At 43.8% G+C, this 15571-nt stretch overlaps 2 protein-coding genes across 6 annotated transcripts in view; both read left to right on the forward strand.

Annotated features, from left to right (window-relative positions):
- BEND5 (BEN domain containing 5) overlaps positions 1-14207 on the forward strand; it is a 104018-nt gene extending 89811 nt beyond the window's left edge. For both annotated transcript variants that reach the window (XM_082266219.1, XM_082266218.1), the window contains 3 exons: positions 233-381; positions 677-890; positions 13735-14207. In XM_082266219.1, the coding sequence (XP_082122345.1) occupies positions 233-381; positions 677-890; positions 13735-13892 (521 nt within the window). In that variant the 3' untranslated portion in view covers positions 13893-14207. The remainder of the gene's footprint in view (positions 1-232; positions 382-676; positions 891-13734) is intronic.
- The window catches only part of AGBL4 (AGBL carboxypeptidase 4), a 2933082-nt gene that overhangs the window by 1998051 nt on the left and 919460 nt on the right, over positions 1-15571 (forward strand). The window lies entirely within an intron of this gene.

Below are 15571 nucleotides of genomic sequence, written 5' to 3' on the forward strand. Positions count from 1 at the left end.
GCCCTGGTCAGGAAGGGGGTAAAATCTTCCGGGGTTTAAGTGGTTTAGAACAGCTTTGATCAATGAGGGCCACAAGTCTTCATAATTAAATTGTATTCTTTCCTTGAACAATAGTCTTCTGTGCACAGCTTCGTCCTTTTAGACTTGTTCAGTAAATTGAAACGTACACAGTTCAATGCCTTGCTATGATCATACTTTGTTTACTACATATTCTTTGTCTTCTCATTTCCAGGTTTTACCATTGACCTGAAGGCTGAATCTTTAGAACTGTGTGAGGCTGAGCCGGAAATACAGAAACTGACCAAGGAAGAGGCCAATACATCCTCATTCTACCCCACCTCTGCCCCGGTTCTGGATAAATATATCCTAGAGAATGGAAAGGTAAATAGCAGATCATGTCTCATGTATTATTTCTCTTGCATGCTATTTCAACATAGCCTATTTCCTGTCCTATTCCCTTCTTCTAGATGTCACTTTTGCTTTAAAAGTTGATATCTACTTTTTTAGAGAAATCCTTTTAATAAATTTGACCCCTTCCCAACCCCTACTAAAAATATTTTTAGTAGGACAGATATTTTTATATTTGATATTTGACATTCTTTGTTCATGTTTAATCAATTATTCAAGAGATATTTTATTCCCGATTGATGAGAAAGTTTTACTCTTATTCATTCAGGTCCACCTGGGCAGTGGCGTGTGGGTGAATGAGGAAAAATGGCACCAATTACAAGCCACACAGGGAGACTCCAAATACACCAAGAACTTGGCGGTCATGATTTGGGGAACTGATGTTCTGAAGAACCGAAGTGTCACTGGCGTGGCGACAAAGAAGAAAAAGGACGCAAGTCCTAAACCTCCCCTCTCACCCCACAAACTGAGCATTATCAGAGGTGCGCTGTGCAGATTCCTTTACCATGCCTGTACTGCAAAGGACTCACCTACATACTGCTATGATAATGATTATACACCCATAACAGATGTCTCACAAATGAGGCCCATTCTAAATTCTGACATGTCTAAAAACAAATATCAGTGTTGGATAGCAACCAGTCCAAGTGTCATTTTTCCAGTGCAGCCAAGAGCTCAATAATTTAATACAAATGTCATACTTGAGGTCCATGTCAACCAATGTTGAATAATGTAATTATGTCTTACTGCTCATAAAAGGCTCTGTGTAGGGGACTCACAGTGGGGCTTCTGAAGTCGCTGTTCATTGAACTTTATTACTATGTGTGTGGGTTGCTGGGTCGGTTGGTGTTTGGATAGTATTTAAATCAAAAGGGGGCCAGCTCGCTCTAGTACAAGGGTAGGCAGGCATTCAGAGGTTGAGATCAGTACACTATACACACACAGACTTATCCCCCCCCCCTGCAGTAGTGTCCTCTCCCCCCCACCCCTCACAGTGGTGATTTGTGTTTTCCAGTTCTGAACTGTAAAGAATGGCAGCGAATGAAGTTTTGCGCAAAAGCCGGCTCCTGCTAGCAGATCCCGTTCTCCTCTGTGTAAGTGAAAGAGAAACAGAGGAGATTGCAGTAATGTGAGGGGGGGGGGGGGGCGTACTAGACCAGAGGACACCGTTGTGGGGGGCTAAGATTTGAGAGAGAACACCATTGTCAGGGCAGTCATGTGAAGGGGGGGGGGGGCGTGAAGGGTGGGACAGAGGGCACCTCTGTGGGGGGGGGGGCGTGAACGGTGGGACAGAGGGCACCTCTGTGGGGGGGGGGCATGAAGGGTGGGACAGAGGGCACCTCTGTGGGGGGGGGGGTAATGTGAAGGTAGGGACAGAGGACACCGCTATGGGGGGGGTAACATAAAAAGGGGGGCAGAGGACACCGCTGTGGGGCGGGGGGTAAAGTGAAGGGGGGACAGAAGAAATCACTGTGGGGGGGTAACATGAAGAGGGAGACAGAGGACACTGCTGTGGGGGTGTAACGTAAAGGGGGGGACAGAGGATACTGCTGTGGGGGTGTAAGGGGGAACAGAGCACACCACTATGGGGGGGTTATGTGAAGCGAGGGGAAAAGGGGACACCGCTGTACATGGGTAACGTGAAGGGGGGGCAGAGGGCACCGCTGTGGGGGGGTGACATGAAGGGGGAGACAGTGACACCGCTGTGGTGGGGGGTAACATGAAGGGGGGACAGAGGACACTCTGTGGGGGGTGACATGAAGGGGGGCAGGGGACCTTGCTGTGAATGGAGGGAAGAACTGTAATGTGAAAGGGGGAATTGTGATATGTCGGGGGACAGAGGATCCGATGAAAGAATGGGATTGTGATTTAGGAGGAAGGAGGCCGTGATGTAAAGGATCCAAGTCATCGCACAAACATGCCATTGGGACCTCGGTTGGAGGAAAATTTTTACTGATTGTACCTCCGTGAATTTGAATTTAGTACCCAAGGATGTATGAGCAGGCTGGTTGTACAGAAGTCAATCTACTGATCGACTTTTGTGCAACCAGCCTACCGGGTTTTTCCACAATGATCAGTGCTGTAGCCAGAAACACTGATCAATGTGTTCTGAGGGCAGGGAAGGCTTCCCGCTGTCAGAATACAAAACCACAGAAGGAGTGATTCCTCCATCCACCTCGAATGTGTGAATGGGGAAATCAGATAATTTGAATGAAAAAAAAATCATTTAAAGAGGTTTGGGATTTAGAAAAAAAGAAAAAAAAAAAAAAAAAATATATATATATATATATATATATATATATATATATACTCACCTAGGTGGATGCAGCATCGATCTGATGCTGCATCTGTCCCCTGCCAGGTCTGCAGTAGTCTCAGAGTACTGAGTGATTAAGGACCATTGATCGCTTAGTTCTCTGTATTCTGTGAGCAGAGAGTTAGGGACTGTCCCCTCCCCCCTGCACTCACTGGAATACTGATCTGTGGAGGAGAGCAGCTGGCACAGGCTCTCAGTGGATTGCTGAGAGGCTGAGCCAGCTGTTGGTCCAGGCATCTGGGAGGATCCTGATCATATGGTTGGGATTTTATCAGAGCCTGGACCGTCTCAGTGACTTCAAAGAATGAAATGCTTCAGTCACCTGTGGTAAAAATAAAAGTCAGCAGCTACAAAAAGTGTAGCTGCTGACTTTTAGAAAACAGCCACTCACCTGTCCTAGGATTCAGCGGTGAGCTCACCCCAGGTGGTCTCACCCGCTTTCTTCGGTCCCACGTGGAGGCATATTTACTATGGGCATCCAGCTGTGACAGCTTGCGCCTTCACAGCCGGGTGCCCACTGCGCATGCGCGAGCGTCGCACTGTGCATCATGAGTGGTTGATGCAGTCTTTTGGGACCTGCCAGTGTCCTAGAAGACTGCAGTGGGGAGGTAGGGAGGAAGGAAAACTTCCATTGCCAAGCGCCACGGCGCTCGGAACGGAAGTGGGAAGCGGGTATCTGTCAAAATCGGGTACCCACTCCCCATCCCCCCGCTCCTCAAAACTGCCAATTGTGCAAGAGGAGTGGGGGACGAGTGCTTAAAGCGGAACTTCTCCTTTTGGGTGGAGTTACGCTTTAGTGTATGGCCAGCATTAGACTGATGTTTCACTTGTGTTACTTCTCTTCAATCCCCAAACATAATCATACCTGCCCTAAAAAGTCTGAATGGAATTGATTGATGGTTGTGGAGAGATAACTCCAGAACACATCGGTACTGTCATGGATAAAGGTTCAGGTAATGAAATTGCAGATTGAACTCCTGGTGCTGTGCTGCATTGATGCAGTGCTATTACAGAGTGATATAACCTGGGAAGAGCATATGTGTCTTGCTGTCAGACAATTATTGCAATTTGCTGGTTTCTTCTCCATAGTATGTACACTAGGCCTCATGCATTAAATGTGGATGTGTCAGCCACCAGTCCAATTTCAACTGCGCCTTTTTCCAGTTCATATCAGTTAGTAAAAGAAACCTATATTTTATTTTTTTGCTATAAATAAGCCTGATTTTTTATTTTTTTTGGATTGGTCTGATCAGTCTTTCCAGTAAATTCTGCCTTCAGATAAAAAGGATATAATTTCTGTTACAGTGGAACTTGTAATTTAGGTACAAGGTACTTTAAGATGTTAGAAGAGCAGTAATCCACTTGTGACATCTGTCAGAGTGAGACCAGCTCTTTCTGCAACGATCTCCCCGGGAAGAAGCCAAAGTGAAGTTGAAAACATTAAAAGATAGTTTGGGAGATTGGTACAATGAGGCTTCTCACTGCTCCTGTTGTCAGTTCAGCTTCTTGCAGCACTGATTTTTACACAGCGCACTCCTTCCGTTCTCTGATGAATGTCACCAAGGAAACGGGTTTAAAGAGAGCATTCCCACAGACTGCACAGGTTTCCGCTCTGCAGTATAAACGTATATCTGCTCAGGTGAGAGGTACAGTGAGGAAAATAATTATTTGATCTCCTACAGATTTTGTAAGTGTGCCCACTTACAAAGAAATGAAGGGTCCATTTTTATCATAGGTGTATTTTAAATGAAAGAAACAGAATATCAACCAAAATCCAATAAAAAACAAATGATACAAATGTTATAAATTGAGTCGCAGATCAGCGAGTAAAATAAGTATTTGATCCCAAAGCAAAATGTGAATTAGTACTTGGTGGAGAAACCCTTGTTGGCAAGCACAGAGGTAAGACATTTCTTGTAGTTAGTGTCCAGGTTTGCACACATCTCGGGAGGGATTTTGGTCCACTCTTCTTTGCAGATCTTCTCTAAATCCTTAAGGTTTCATGGCTGTCACTTGGCAACTCAGAGTTTCAGCTCCCTCCATAAATGTTCTATAGGATTAGGGTCTGGAGGCTGGCTAGGCCTCTCCATGACTTTAATGTGCTTCTTCTTGAGCCACTCCTTTGTTACCTTGGCTGTATTTTTTGGGTCAATGTCATGCTGGAAGACCCATCCATGACCCATCTTCAGTGTTCTGGCTGCGGTAAGAAGGTTCTTATTCTTATTCTACAATACTTGGCCTCGTCCATTGGCTTATCAATGCGGCAAAGTCAGCCTGTACCTTTTAGCAAAGAAACAGCCCCAAAGCATTATGTTTCCATCTCTGTGCTTGACTTTAGGAATGATGTTCTTAGGGTCATAATCAGCATTTTTCTTCCTTCAAACATGGCGAGTCGAGCTAATGGAAAAGAGCCTAATTGTGGTATCATCTGACCCCAGCACTTTCTCCCAATCCTTCTCTGAATCATTTAAATGCTCATTGACAATTTTCAGATGGGGCCTATACATGTGCCTTCTGGAGGATGGGGGCCTTGCAGGCGCTGCAGGATTGCAATCCATGGCAGCGTATTGTGTTATCAGTGATTTGTTTGGTGACTGTGGTCCCAACTGCCTTGAGATCATTCACAAACTCTTCCCGTGTAGTTCTGGGCTAATCCCTCACTTTTCTTATGATCTTTCTTACCCCATGAGGCAAAATTCTGAATGGAGCTCCAGACCAAGGTGATTGATGGTTATTCTGGATTTCTTGCATTTGCAAATACCGTATTTATCGGCGTATAACACGCACCTAAATTTTAGGGCAGAAATTTCAGGAAAAAAGCTGAAATTTAAAATAAACAGTTTTGAACTCAGAACATTTATTTTAAATTAAATGTAGTCTTACCAGTGCCCACGAATGCAGCCTCATCAGCGCAGTGTCCTTAAATGCAGCCTCGCCAGTGCAGTGCCCATACATGCAGCCTCGCCAGTGCAGTACCCATACATGCAGCCTCGCCAGTGCAGTACCCATACATGCAGCCTCCCCAGTGCCCATACATGCAGCCTCGCCAGTGCCCATACATGCAGCCTCGCCAGAGCCAGTGCCCATAATTGCAGCGTCGCCAGCACCAGTGCCCATAATTGCAGCCTCGCCAGCACAGTGCTCATACATGCAGCCTCGTCAGTGCCCATAAATGCAGCCTCGCTAGCGCCAGTGCCCATACATGCAGCCTCGCCAGTGCCCATACATGCAGTCTCGCCAGTGCCCATACATGCAGCCTCGCCAGTGCCCATAATTGCAGCCTCGCCAGCACCCATAATTGCAGCCTCGCCAGCACCCATAATTGCAGCCTCGGCAGCGCCCATAATTGCAGCCTCGCCAGTGCCGCTATACAAATCACTGGTCCAGAAAGCAGCGCCGAGAGTTAGAAGGGGGCGGGCGGCGCCGAGGAGAAGGAAGGACGCGCTGTCATCGGAAGTCCCGGCGCCTATGATTGACGTCGGCATAGGAGGCGGGACTTCCGATGACAGCGCGTCCTCCCTTCTCCTCGGCGCCGCCCGCCCCCTTCTAACTCTCGGCGCTGCTAGTGCTTACTGGACTTTTTTTTTTTTCTTATATCGGCGTATAACACGCACTGCTACTTTTTCCTCCATTTTTAGGAGGAAAAAGTGCGTGTTATATGCCGATAAATACGGTAATTGCTCTAACAGTTGTCTACTTCACATCAAGCTTCTTGCTGATGGTCGTGTAGCCCATTCCAGCTTTGTGCATGTCCACAATCTTTTCCCTGACCTCTTTTGACAGCTCTTTGATCTTGTCCATGATGTTGAGGTTTGAATGGATACACATAATGAATTGTTAGGAGCACTTTCTTAAATTGACAGAACTAATCTGTGTACCACATGAGCACATACTGCAGCCAGTCTGTGGGAGCCAGAATTATTGTTGGTTGGTAGAGGATCAGATACTTATTTTGCTCACTGAACTGCAACTCAATTTATAACATTTGTATCGTGTTTTTTTTCTGGATTTTTGGTTGATATTCTTTCTCTATCATTTAAAATACACTTATGATAAAAATGATAGACCCTTCATTTCTTTGTAAGTCGGCAAACTTATAAAATCTGCAGGGGATCAAATAATTATTTTCCCCACTGTATAGGCAGGTGTTTGTTAAAATATGTATTCCATATCAAGTATGGAAGAACTCCCCTCAAGTAAAAACTCTGGATATTGCTTTTAACTTTAAAATGAAGAGCTATTGAAATTACCATTCACTACTTCCAATCCAATATTTGCTCTTTCATTTTTTTTTTCCCTACTTTTTTTCAAAGAGAAAGGAGTTAATAAGCACTCCAGGGCCTGCCCACCTACTGTACCATATCAGGCTGAGTGACAGCACAGCAAATACAGAAGAAATGAGAGAAGGCTCCTGTTGCATCATGGGAACAGATATTTTGTAGTTTGGACCTGCTTAGATATACTATGCTGAGTGTAAGGGGTCGCACATAGGCTCTTTTATGTTTTCTTGTACATGTCCCTGATTTAAAAAAACAATATTAACTGTAGGGGCTCACAAAATGGCTTGTTAATATACTAAAATGTACAGTTCTGTTTAGTGGTAGTACTGAAACTGCAAATTCAGGATGCACTTGGCCAAAAACAGAAATTGACGGTTTTTAAAATATATATGTTTATGAATAATTGTATTATATTCTACTTTTTAATTAATATGAATTTAAATGAATATGAATTTATTGTCGGCAATTATAGGCACCCTTTGAAACAGTGTTATAAATCCTGCTTGCTGCATTTTTGGTGTATATTTGGCAAACCGCACCAAAAATGCAACTTACCATTGAAATGCATTGAAAACACAGCAAGAACACATCAAAAATGCACCTGTGCTGCGTTTTTGATGCATTTTTAAGTCATATGACCTATGCAAAACACATCATAGGCAAGGTAAAATCGTAGGCGTTTTCAGCAACTATTATCTGCACTTTTTTATTTTTTTTTCAGCACAATGCTGAGAACCCTATTTTCGGCTTATAATTTTTGGCAGCTGAAATTTCAGGGCATCACTAGTTATATTATATCTGCAGTTCAGCTCTCCCAAATGATTGTTAGAGCATTTCATTTATGCACATTTCTTCTTCAAACAAAACAGGTGCTACAGCTTAACCGCTTGCCGACCGCCGCAAGTACATATACTGCGGCGATCAGCCCCGGCCAGGCAAAGTGACGTATCGGTACATCACTAGCCTGGGAGCCAATAGCAGGCGAGCGCGCGCCCCCGCCCCGGCTCGTTCCCTAACGAGTCCGCGCGTGTGACCGGCGGACCCGATGTCCGCCGGTCACTCGCGATCGTCCGCCGTGAAGGGAGAAAGGCAGGCGGCTAATGTAAACAAAGCCGCCTGTCATTCTCCCCTGTGTAAAAATGGAGATCATATGGTTCTACTATGTAGGACCGTTGATCTCTGTTCTTACGCCAGTAGCCATGTCCAATCACAGTTAGAAACACGCCCCTAGGGACATACTTAACCCCTCCTTCCCCAATAAAGTTAACCCCTTCCCTGCCAGTGTCATTTTTACAGTAACAGTGCATATGTATAGCACTGATTACTGTAGTAATATCACTGGTACCCCCAAAGTGTAAAAAATGTCAGTCAAGGGTCCGATCTGTCCGCCGCAATGTCGCAGTCCGGCAAAAAAAAAATCGCAGATCGCCGCCATTACTCGTTAAAAAAAAAAAACAACAAAAATGACAAAAATCTTTCCCTTTGTTAGTAAACGCAATAACTTTTGCACAAAGAAATCAAAATACGCTTATTGTGATTTTTTTTACCAAACATGTATAGCAGAAAACAAATTGACCAAAAATGTTAAAAAATTTAGATTTTTACATTTTTTTGGGGGGGGGGGGGGGGGGAATTTCATATAAAAAAATTTGAAAAATATTGTTATTTTTGCTAAATTGTCGCTCTTTTTTTGTTTATAGCGCATGATCAAAAAATCGCACAGGTGATCAAATACCACCAAAAGAAAGCTCTGTTTGTGGGAAAAAAAGGACGTCAAATTCGTTTAGGTACAGCGTCGCACGACCGCGCAATTGTCCGTTAAAGTCACGCAGTGCCGAATCGCAAAATAGGCCCTGGTCAGGAAGGGGGTAAAATCTTCCGGGGCTTAAGTGGTTAAACATCCAATGTTGTGACACAAATTATTGGTGTCTTCCTTAGCTCTGTACTACCAATATGCACTTACTGGCCACTTTATTAGGTACACCTTGCTAGTACAAGTTGGACTCCCTTTTGCTTTCAGAACTGCCTTCATTCTTCATTGCATATATTCAGCAAGGTGTTGGAAACATTCCTCAGAGATTTTGGTCCATAGTGACATGATAGCATCACGCATTTGCTGCAGATTTGTCGGCTGCACATCCATAATGCGAATACCCCGTTCCACCACATCCCAGAGGTGCTCTATTAGATTGAGATGTGGTGACTGTGGAGACCATTGGAGTACAGTGACCTCATTGTCATGTTCAAGAAACCAGTGGTGAGATGATTTGAGCTTTGTGACATGGTGCATTATCCTGGTGGAAGGAGCCATCAGAAGATGGGGACACTGTAGTCATAAAGGGATGGACATGGTCAGCAACAATACTCAGGTAGACCGTGGCGTTTAAACGATGCTCAATTGATACTTAGGGGCCCAAAGTGTGCCAAGAAAATATCCCCCACACCATTAGACGACCAGCCTTAAGTGTTGATAAAAGACAGGATGGATCCATGCTTTTATGTTGTTTACGCCAAATTCTGACCCTACCATCTGAATGTAGCATCTGAAATTGAGATTTATCAGACCAGGCAACGTTTTTCCAATTTTTTATTGTCCAATTTTGGTGAGCCTAATTGTAGTCTCAGTTCCCTGTTCTTAGCAGACAAGAGTGGCACCCGGTGTGGTCTTCTACTGTTGGAGCCCATCTGCTTTAAGGTTAAATGTGTTGTGCGTTCAGAGATGGCATTCTGCATACCTTGGTTGCAATGAGTGGTTATTTGAGTTACTGTTACCTTTCTATCATCCTTATTCTCCTCTGACATCAGTGAGGCATTTTCGTCCACACAACTGCCGCTCGTTGGATATTTTCTCTTTTTCAAGCCATTCTCTGTAAACCCTAGAGATGGTTGTGTGTGAAAATCTCAGTAGATCAGCAGTTTTTGAATTACTCAGACCAGCCTGTCATGCCATGTTAAAAGTCACTTACATCCCCTTTCTTCCCCATTCTAATGCTCGGTTTAAGCTTCAGCAAGATGTCTTCACCTTGTCTAGATGCCTAAATGCATTAAGTTGCTGCCATGTGATTGGCCGATTAGCAATTTGTGTTACCAAGCAGTTGAACAGGTGTACCTAATAAAGTGGCCGGTGAGTGTATCTTCACCAGCCTTTCTGCAGTTACAGATGCAATACCTGATTTAAAGCAATACTCAACCCAAAAGCAACCTTTTATTATATTGCAGCTTACCAGTTTGTAGATGTGATGGCTGTATTATGGCGCTTTTCCACTGCATGGAACCGTACCAGTTCGGCACGCTTTTGTGCTTTTCCACTGCTGGTACCGCATGGTATAGGGTCGGAACGGTTCGGTACGGTATAGGTTTGCTTTTCCACTGCATGGAACCGAATGGTATGGTACGATGCGGCTCTGAAAAAACAGTACCTACTCGATTGTGGTTCCAACAGGAACCAAACTGGTACCATATTCCACAATCCTTTGCATGCAGTCACTACTAGCCACTGATTGGTCAGAGAATCACACCCACCCCGTTGTTATCCCACCCACTTAACTTAGTACTACTTTAGTGGAAAAGCAAACCTATACCGAACCGTTCCGACACTATACCATGCGGTACCAGCAGTGGAAAAGCAAACCGGGCCAAGCAGGGCCGAGTAGAGCCGAGCCGGTACTTGCAGTGGAAAAGTGCCATTAGTTTCCTTTTTTAAGCTTTATTTCTTCTATTTTCATCTGGTGTTCCAGCCAGTCAGTCTGTTGTTTTTCAAAAGCACAAGCTTTTCAGTAGAATGTATCAGTTTACAGGGATGAGACAAACCACTTAACACTGGCAGGTGTGGTGAAAATGATTAGCTTTTTTTTTCATGCAAAACCCTTATCCCAAAAGGAAAAAAACAGTTTGCTGTAACTGCTTATAAAGTGTGAGCTGGAGTGTGTTTTCAGTTTTTTAGTGTATTTAAATCTGCTAATACAATTAACATCCACCCCCAGATTGACAATGGTGCTGCCTACTGTGCCTCCTGATCTCATTCCTCCAGAGATGTTTCTCACTAATAAAGGAGGTGTGTTACTGGCCAGATCATCAGGTGAAAAACAAAGGGAGAAAAAATCCAAAGAAGAAAAAACTGATGCAGCCATCACATCTAATTGGTAAACTACAATATATTACATTTCTGGTTTGTTTATTAAAAATCTTAATGAGGATCTCAGTTTAGAAAAAAAACTGTTCATTCAAAGGAATTGCATGAGGACTCGAGGACATACAATGCGATTAGAGCAGAAGCGTTTTAACCTCAGGCAACGAGAAGGGTTCTTTACTGTTAGGGCTACAAGAGTGTGGAATTGTCTACCACAAGAGGTGGTTTCTGCGTACATCTCAAGGATCAGGACATTAAGGGCTATGTGAGATGATTACAGCCACACACACCTACACAGGTTGAACTGGATGGACTATTGTCTTTATTCAACCTCACCAACTATGTAACTATGGTTTGAGTTTAATACCACTTTAAGCTACAGGCAGTGATGCTGGGAAGGAGCGGTTTGTCCTGGCGGAATGGTAAAAGTGTGAATGGAGGGTCATTGGGAGACTACTATTTTATTATATAGACAAATCAGAAGCAGCAAGGGATTTATCCTCCTAAAGTAAAGAAGATAAATAAACAGGAGTTCCTTGAAAGCCTACATCAGGGGACTTCAAACTACGGCCCTCCAGTTGTTCAGGAACTACAATTCCCATCATGCCTAGTCATGGCTGTGAATGTCAGAGTTTTACAATGCCTCATGGGATGTGTAGTTCCGCAACAGCTGGAGGGCCGTAGTTTGAGGATCCCTGGCCTACATTTAGCCTAAATGGAAAAAAAAATGGCACAAGGGACATGATATTTCACATGATGTGCCCCTTGTGCTGATTCTTCGTGTTTAGGTGTACTCTCCATCTGTCCAAGCCCTCTCACCCTTATCGCCATAATCTTCCGGTGCGGTGGGGGTTATTATACTAAGGGGTCTGTCAGGAGCTCTTATCAAAACAACTCAACTATGCCTGGACTTTCCTGGCAGATCCACCATTCATAGAAACCATACTACAGCTTCTATGAATGACACAGTATTTTTGTAGGGGAAATGGGTGGATGAGTGATAGCTCCACCTCCTCCATTGACAGATCCTGCATCATTTATAGAAGATATAGCATGGGAGGCCTCCATGAATGGCGGATCTGCCAGGAAAGGGCGGGCATAGTGATGATGAGAGCTTCTGACAGCCCTTTAGTGCATTAACCCCCACCACACCAGAAGATTATGACAATAGGGGGGCTTAGACAGGTGATTTTTTTCTCCTAAAACAAGGGATCCATCATACTAAGTTTTGTCCCCAATTTTTCTGTTTTAGTTTAGGCTAAACTTAGGCTTTAAGGTGATAATATTTTTAAGCTACGAGTTGAGTAAATCCCTGAAAACTCATGAGTTGGTTTTCTAGAAATCAATTCCAGACTGAAATACAGTGGCAAGAAAAAGTATGCGTATCGAGGGACAACCGTTTACCTCAGAGCCAAAAACGCCACGAGTGATTCTGGCTCTGAGGAAGAGGGTTCTCTCCCGAAACGCGTAAGCCAGGTCGTTGTGAACGTCATCACGCCATCCAGCAGTATAGAAGTGTCCTGGAGGCAATTGGTTCCCATTTCCTACATGCATGTATACATCTTACATTTGTGAGTATAATGTATGCTACCTATTTGGATTTTAATAAACCTTTTTAGTGGTAATGCACAAGGTTGGTGCGCCCTTCTCTTGTCGTTGTCTTTCAGTGTTTTTGGGTACTCTTGGTCCTGAGGGGGCAGCAAGACCGCCTATTTTTGTGCTAAAAAGACCATTCAGATCACTCACCTTCCCGCATACCACTTGAGCGCAGGAGAGTTAGGCCCCTTTCACACGGTCTGCATTCCGTTGCGGACCGTGCTCTTCTCAGCGGGGATTGATCCGCCAATTCCCGCTGAGCCGGCGGATGACAGCTTCGTCTCCGCACTGTGTGCAGAGAGGGAGGTGTCAGAGCCCTGCTGCTCTCTATGGGGAATCGGATGAGAGCGGACCGCCTGTCCACTCTCTCCGATCCGATCCCCAGGACAGATGGAAAATAGGGTTTCCATCCGTCCTGATTTCACGGACAGGATCGGATGCGGATGGCAGCGGGTGTCAGCGGACATGTCACCGCTGACATCTGCTGCTCCATAGGGCTGAATGTGGCATCCGATCAGATCCGCCTAAAAAACTGACAGGCAGATCTGATTAGTAACGCCCGTGTGAAAGAGCCCATACTGTTTTTGGGCTCCTATATTGATACAGCAGAGCAATCGGTCCTAGGAAGAAAGTTACTTAGATATTTGCTGCTGTGACATTTGTGGGTAAGCTGGCTCATCGACAGGCAGAATCATTTTTGACCGAAAGCTTGGCAGTAGAATGCTGCATTTTTCTCAAGGAACAGATTGGCATCCCAGAACCGAGGTAAATAAAAATGTCTCTGGGATAAAATTTACATTGAATGATGAGGTTTCCTTTCCCTTTTATCAGTGCATAAAGTATAAAAGAAAGTCTGAGGAACAATTTGTTCTCCCATGCTGCACTGGAAACATGAAACAAAGCCAGTTGCTGTGTTCTTCCATCACATTATCTGGTTCTCTAAACTAACTGCTCCCAGGGACCAGCCTTTAACTTCCCATCTTCTTCTTTTTTTTCTTCCATAGAATGTGTGTATGACAGAATAGCACAAGAGACAATGGACGAGAATGAAATTGCACAACGGCTCTCCAAAGTCAACAAATATATTTGTGAGAAGATCATGGACATTAACAAGTCTTGTAAGAACGAAGAGCGAAGAGAGGCAAAGTACAGTGTGCAATAAACCTGTGATGCTTTGTTAAATCTGGATGTTTACGTTTATGTTTAATTATTATTATTTTTTTTTTCTTTTGCGTCGTTCTTCGGATGATCCGCTCCTGCCTTTCTAGAAAACGTCTTAATTTCCAAGCGAGAACCAAAATACGCAGTTGTATCTGCTTGATCATTTCTGGATAAGGCCAAACATTTGAGGCGACTTGAATCTACGTCAGCAGGACTGAAGAAGCTGAGTTACGTGTGATCCCAGCTGTTGGAACGTCGTCTTGTATAGCTTTGTTTTTGCCAAATTCGATGCACTTCTGATTTGTGTAACAAGTACGCAACTGGTGGATATGTTACATAGCAATATGTCAATACTGCTAAGCTCTTTTTAGTAAGCATTTTTTAAAGCCTCCCTGTCTTGCCACTTTATATTTTGTAAAAAGTAATGATCTTGTGTCTGTGTATAGTTGGACATTTCTTGCTAGAATTGTAAAGCCCCGTACACACGTGTCAAAAATTGGCAGGGAATTTTCGTCCGACGACCAATCTGCCGATTTTCGGATTGTTAGTATGATGCTCCCGACAACCAACTCCGACTTTTCGGCCGAAAAAAATCTGGTGTGCAGACTATAAAATTTTTGTTGGCCGTCAACACAACGGCCGATTTTCGTGCAGTCAGTACAGATTTCGACAGGGAAAAATCTGATGAGCAAGTCTGGGCATGCTCAGTGAAGAAAGAACACAAAGAAAGCAAACCAACACATGACATCACTTCTGAAGTAGAATTTTGTTGGGCGAGAAAATTCGTGTGCAGTCTAGGCACATTCCAACCAACAGACACCACTCTGGACAAAAGACGGACGATCAGTCGGCCGATAATCGCTGCGTGTGTACGGGGCTTAAGGATGATGTCCTGTTAGTCTGCAAGTACTGTCACTAACCTGGGTAATCTAAACTTGCCATATATTTTAAAAATAAAAAGGTCCAAGCAAAGGTTACCTTTAGTGAAAATAGTATCAGTAGTTTTAGATATATTTTATATAAATATAATATAATGTTTTTTTTTCTTTTAATTCAAAGTTGGCCTTGGTTCCTCTCCTCCTTTTCACCTTTTACCATAATGAGTGTCTCACTGACCACTAAAAAGTGGAGCCAAAGTTTAGCTTTTTTTCTGTTTTAGGTGCCTCTATCTCTCGATCCACTGATGCTTTTAACATTTAATTTGCACTGAAGGTAAATATGCCAGTACGTTTTCATCGTATGGTTGCCCAGGCTTGTGACAGGTCAGCTCTGAAGTGCAAGTTCTCCTTTGTAAAATATTCTGCCTATAATGCTTTGCTGTATGTTCTTTATGTTCTGAATTATATTTATATACCCTTCTTTTTCCCTTTTGCATGATTCGTTATTTTGCTGTTATGGCCTTTTTTTTCCTCCCCATGTTATATTTATGGTTGCGATGGATGATGTCTACATGCAATGCACTGATTTGCTTGTAAGAAATGAATGCTGGAGTGCTGTTGAGTGAAGCCGGGGGTGTTGGACTGCTGGAGACCCGGGCCGCTGCTTGTGTGTGATTGCTGCAGTCCAGCTTTATCAAGGTGCTGCCACAGGGTATTTTTACCTTTTTGCTTCCGCACTGAGGGAAAAAAACATTTAAAGGAACAGCATTTTTATTACTGTATTTGCTTCCTGATTTTGTAA

The sequence above is a fragment of the Pelophylax lessonae genome (assembly GCF_965119305.1).
Source record: "Pelophylax lessonae genome assembly, chromosome: 8".
NCBI classification, from domain to species: domain Eukaryota; kingdom Metazoa; phylum Chordata; class Amphibia; order Anura; family Ranidae; genus Pelophylax; species Pelophylax lessonae.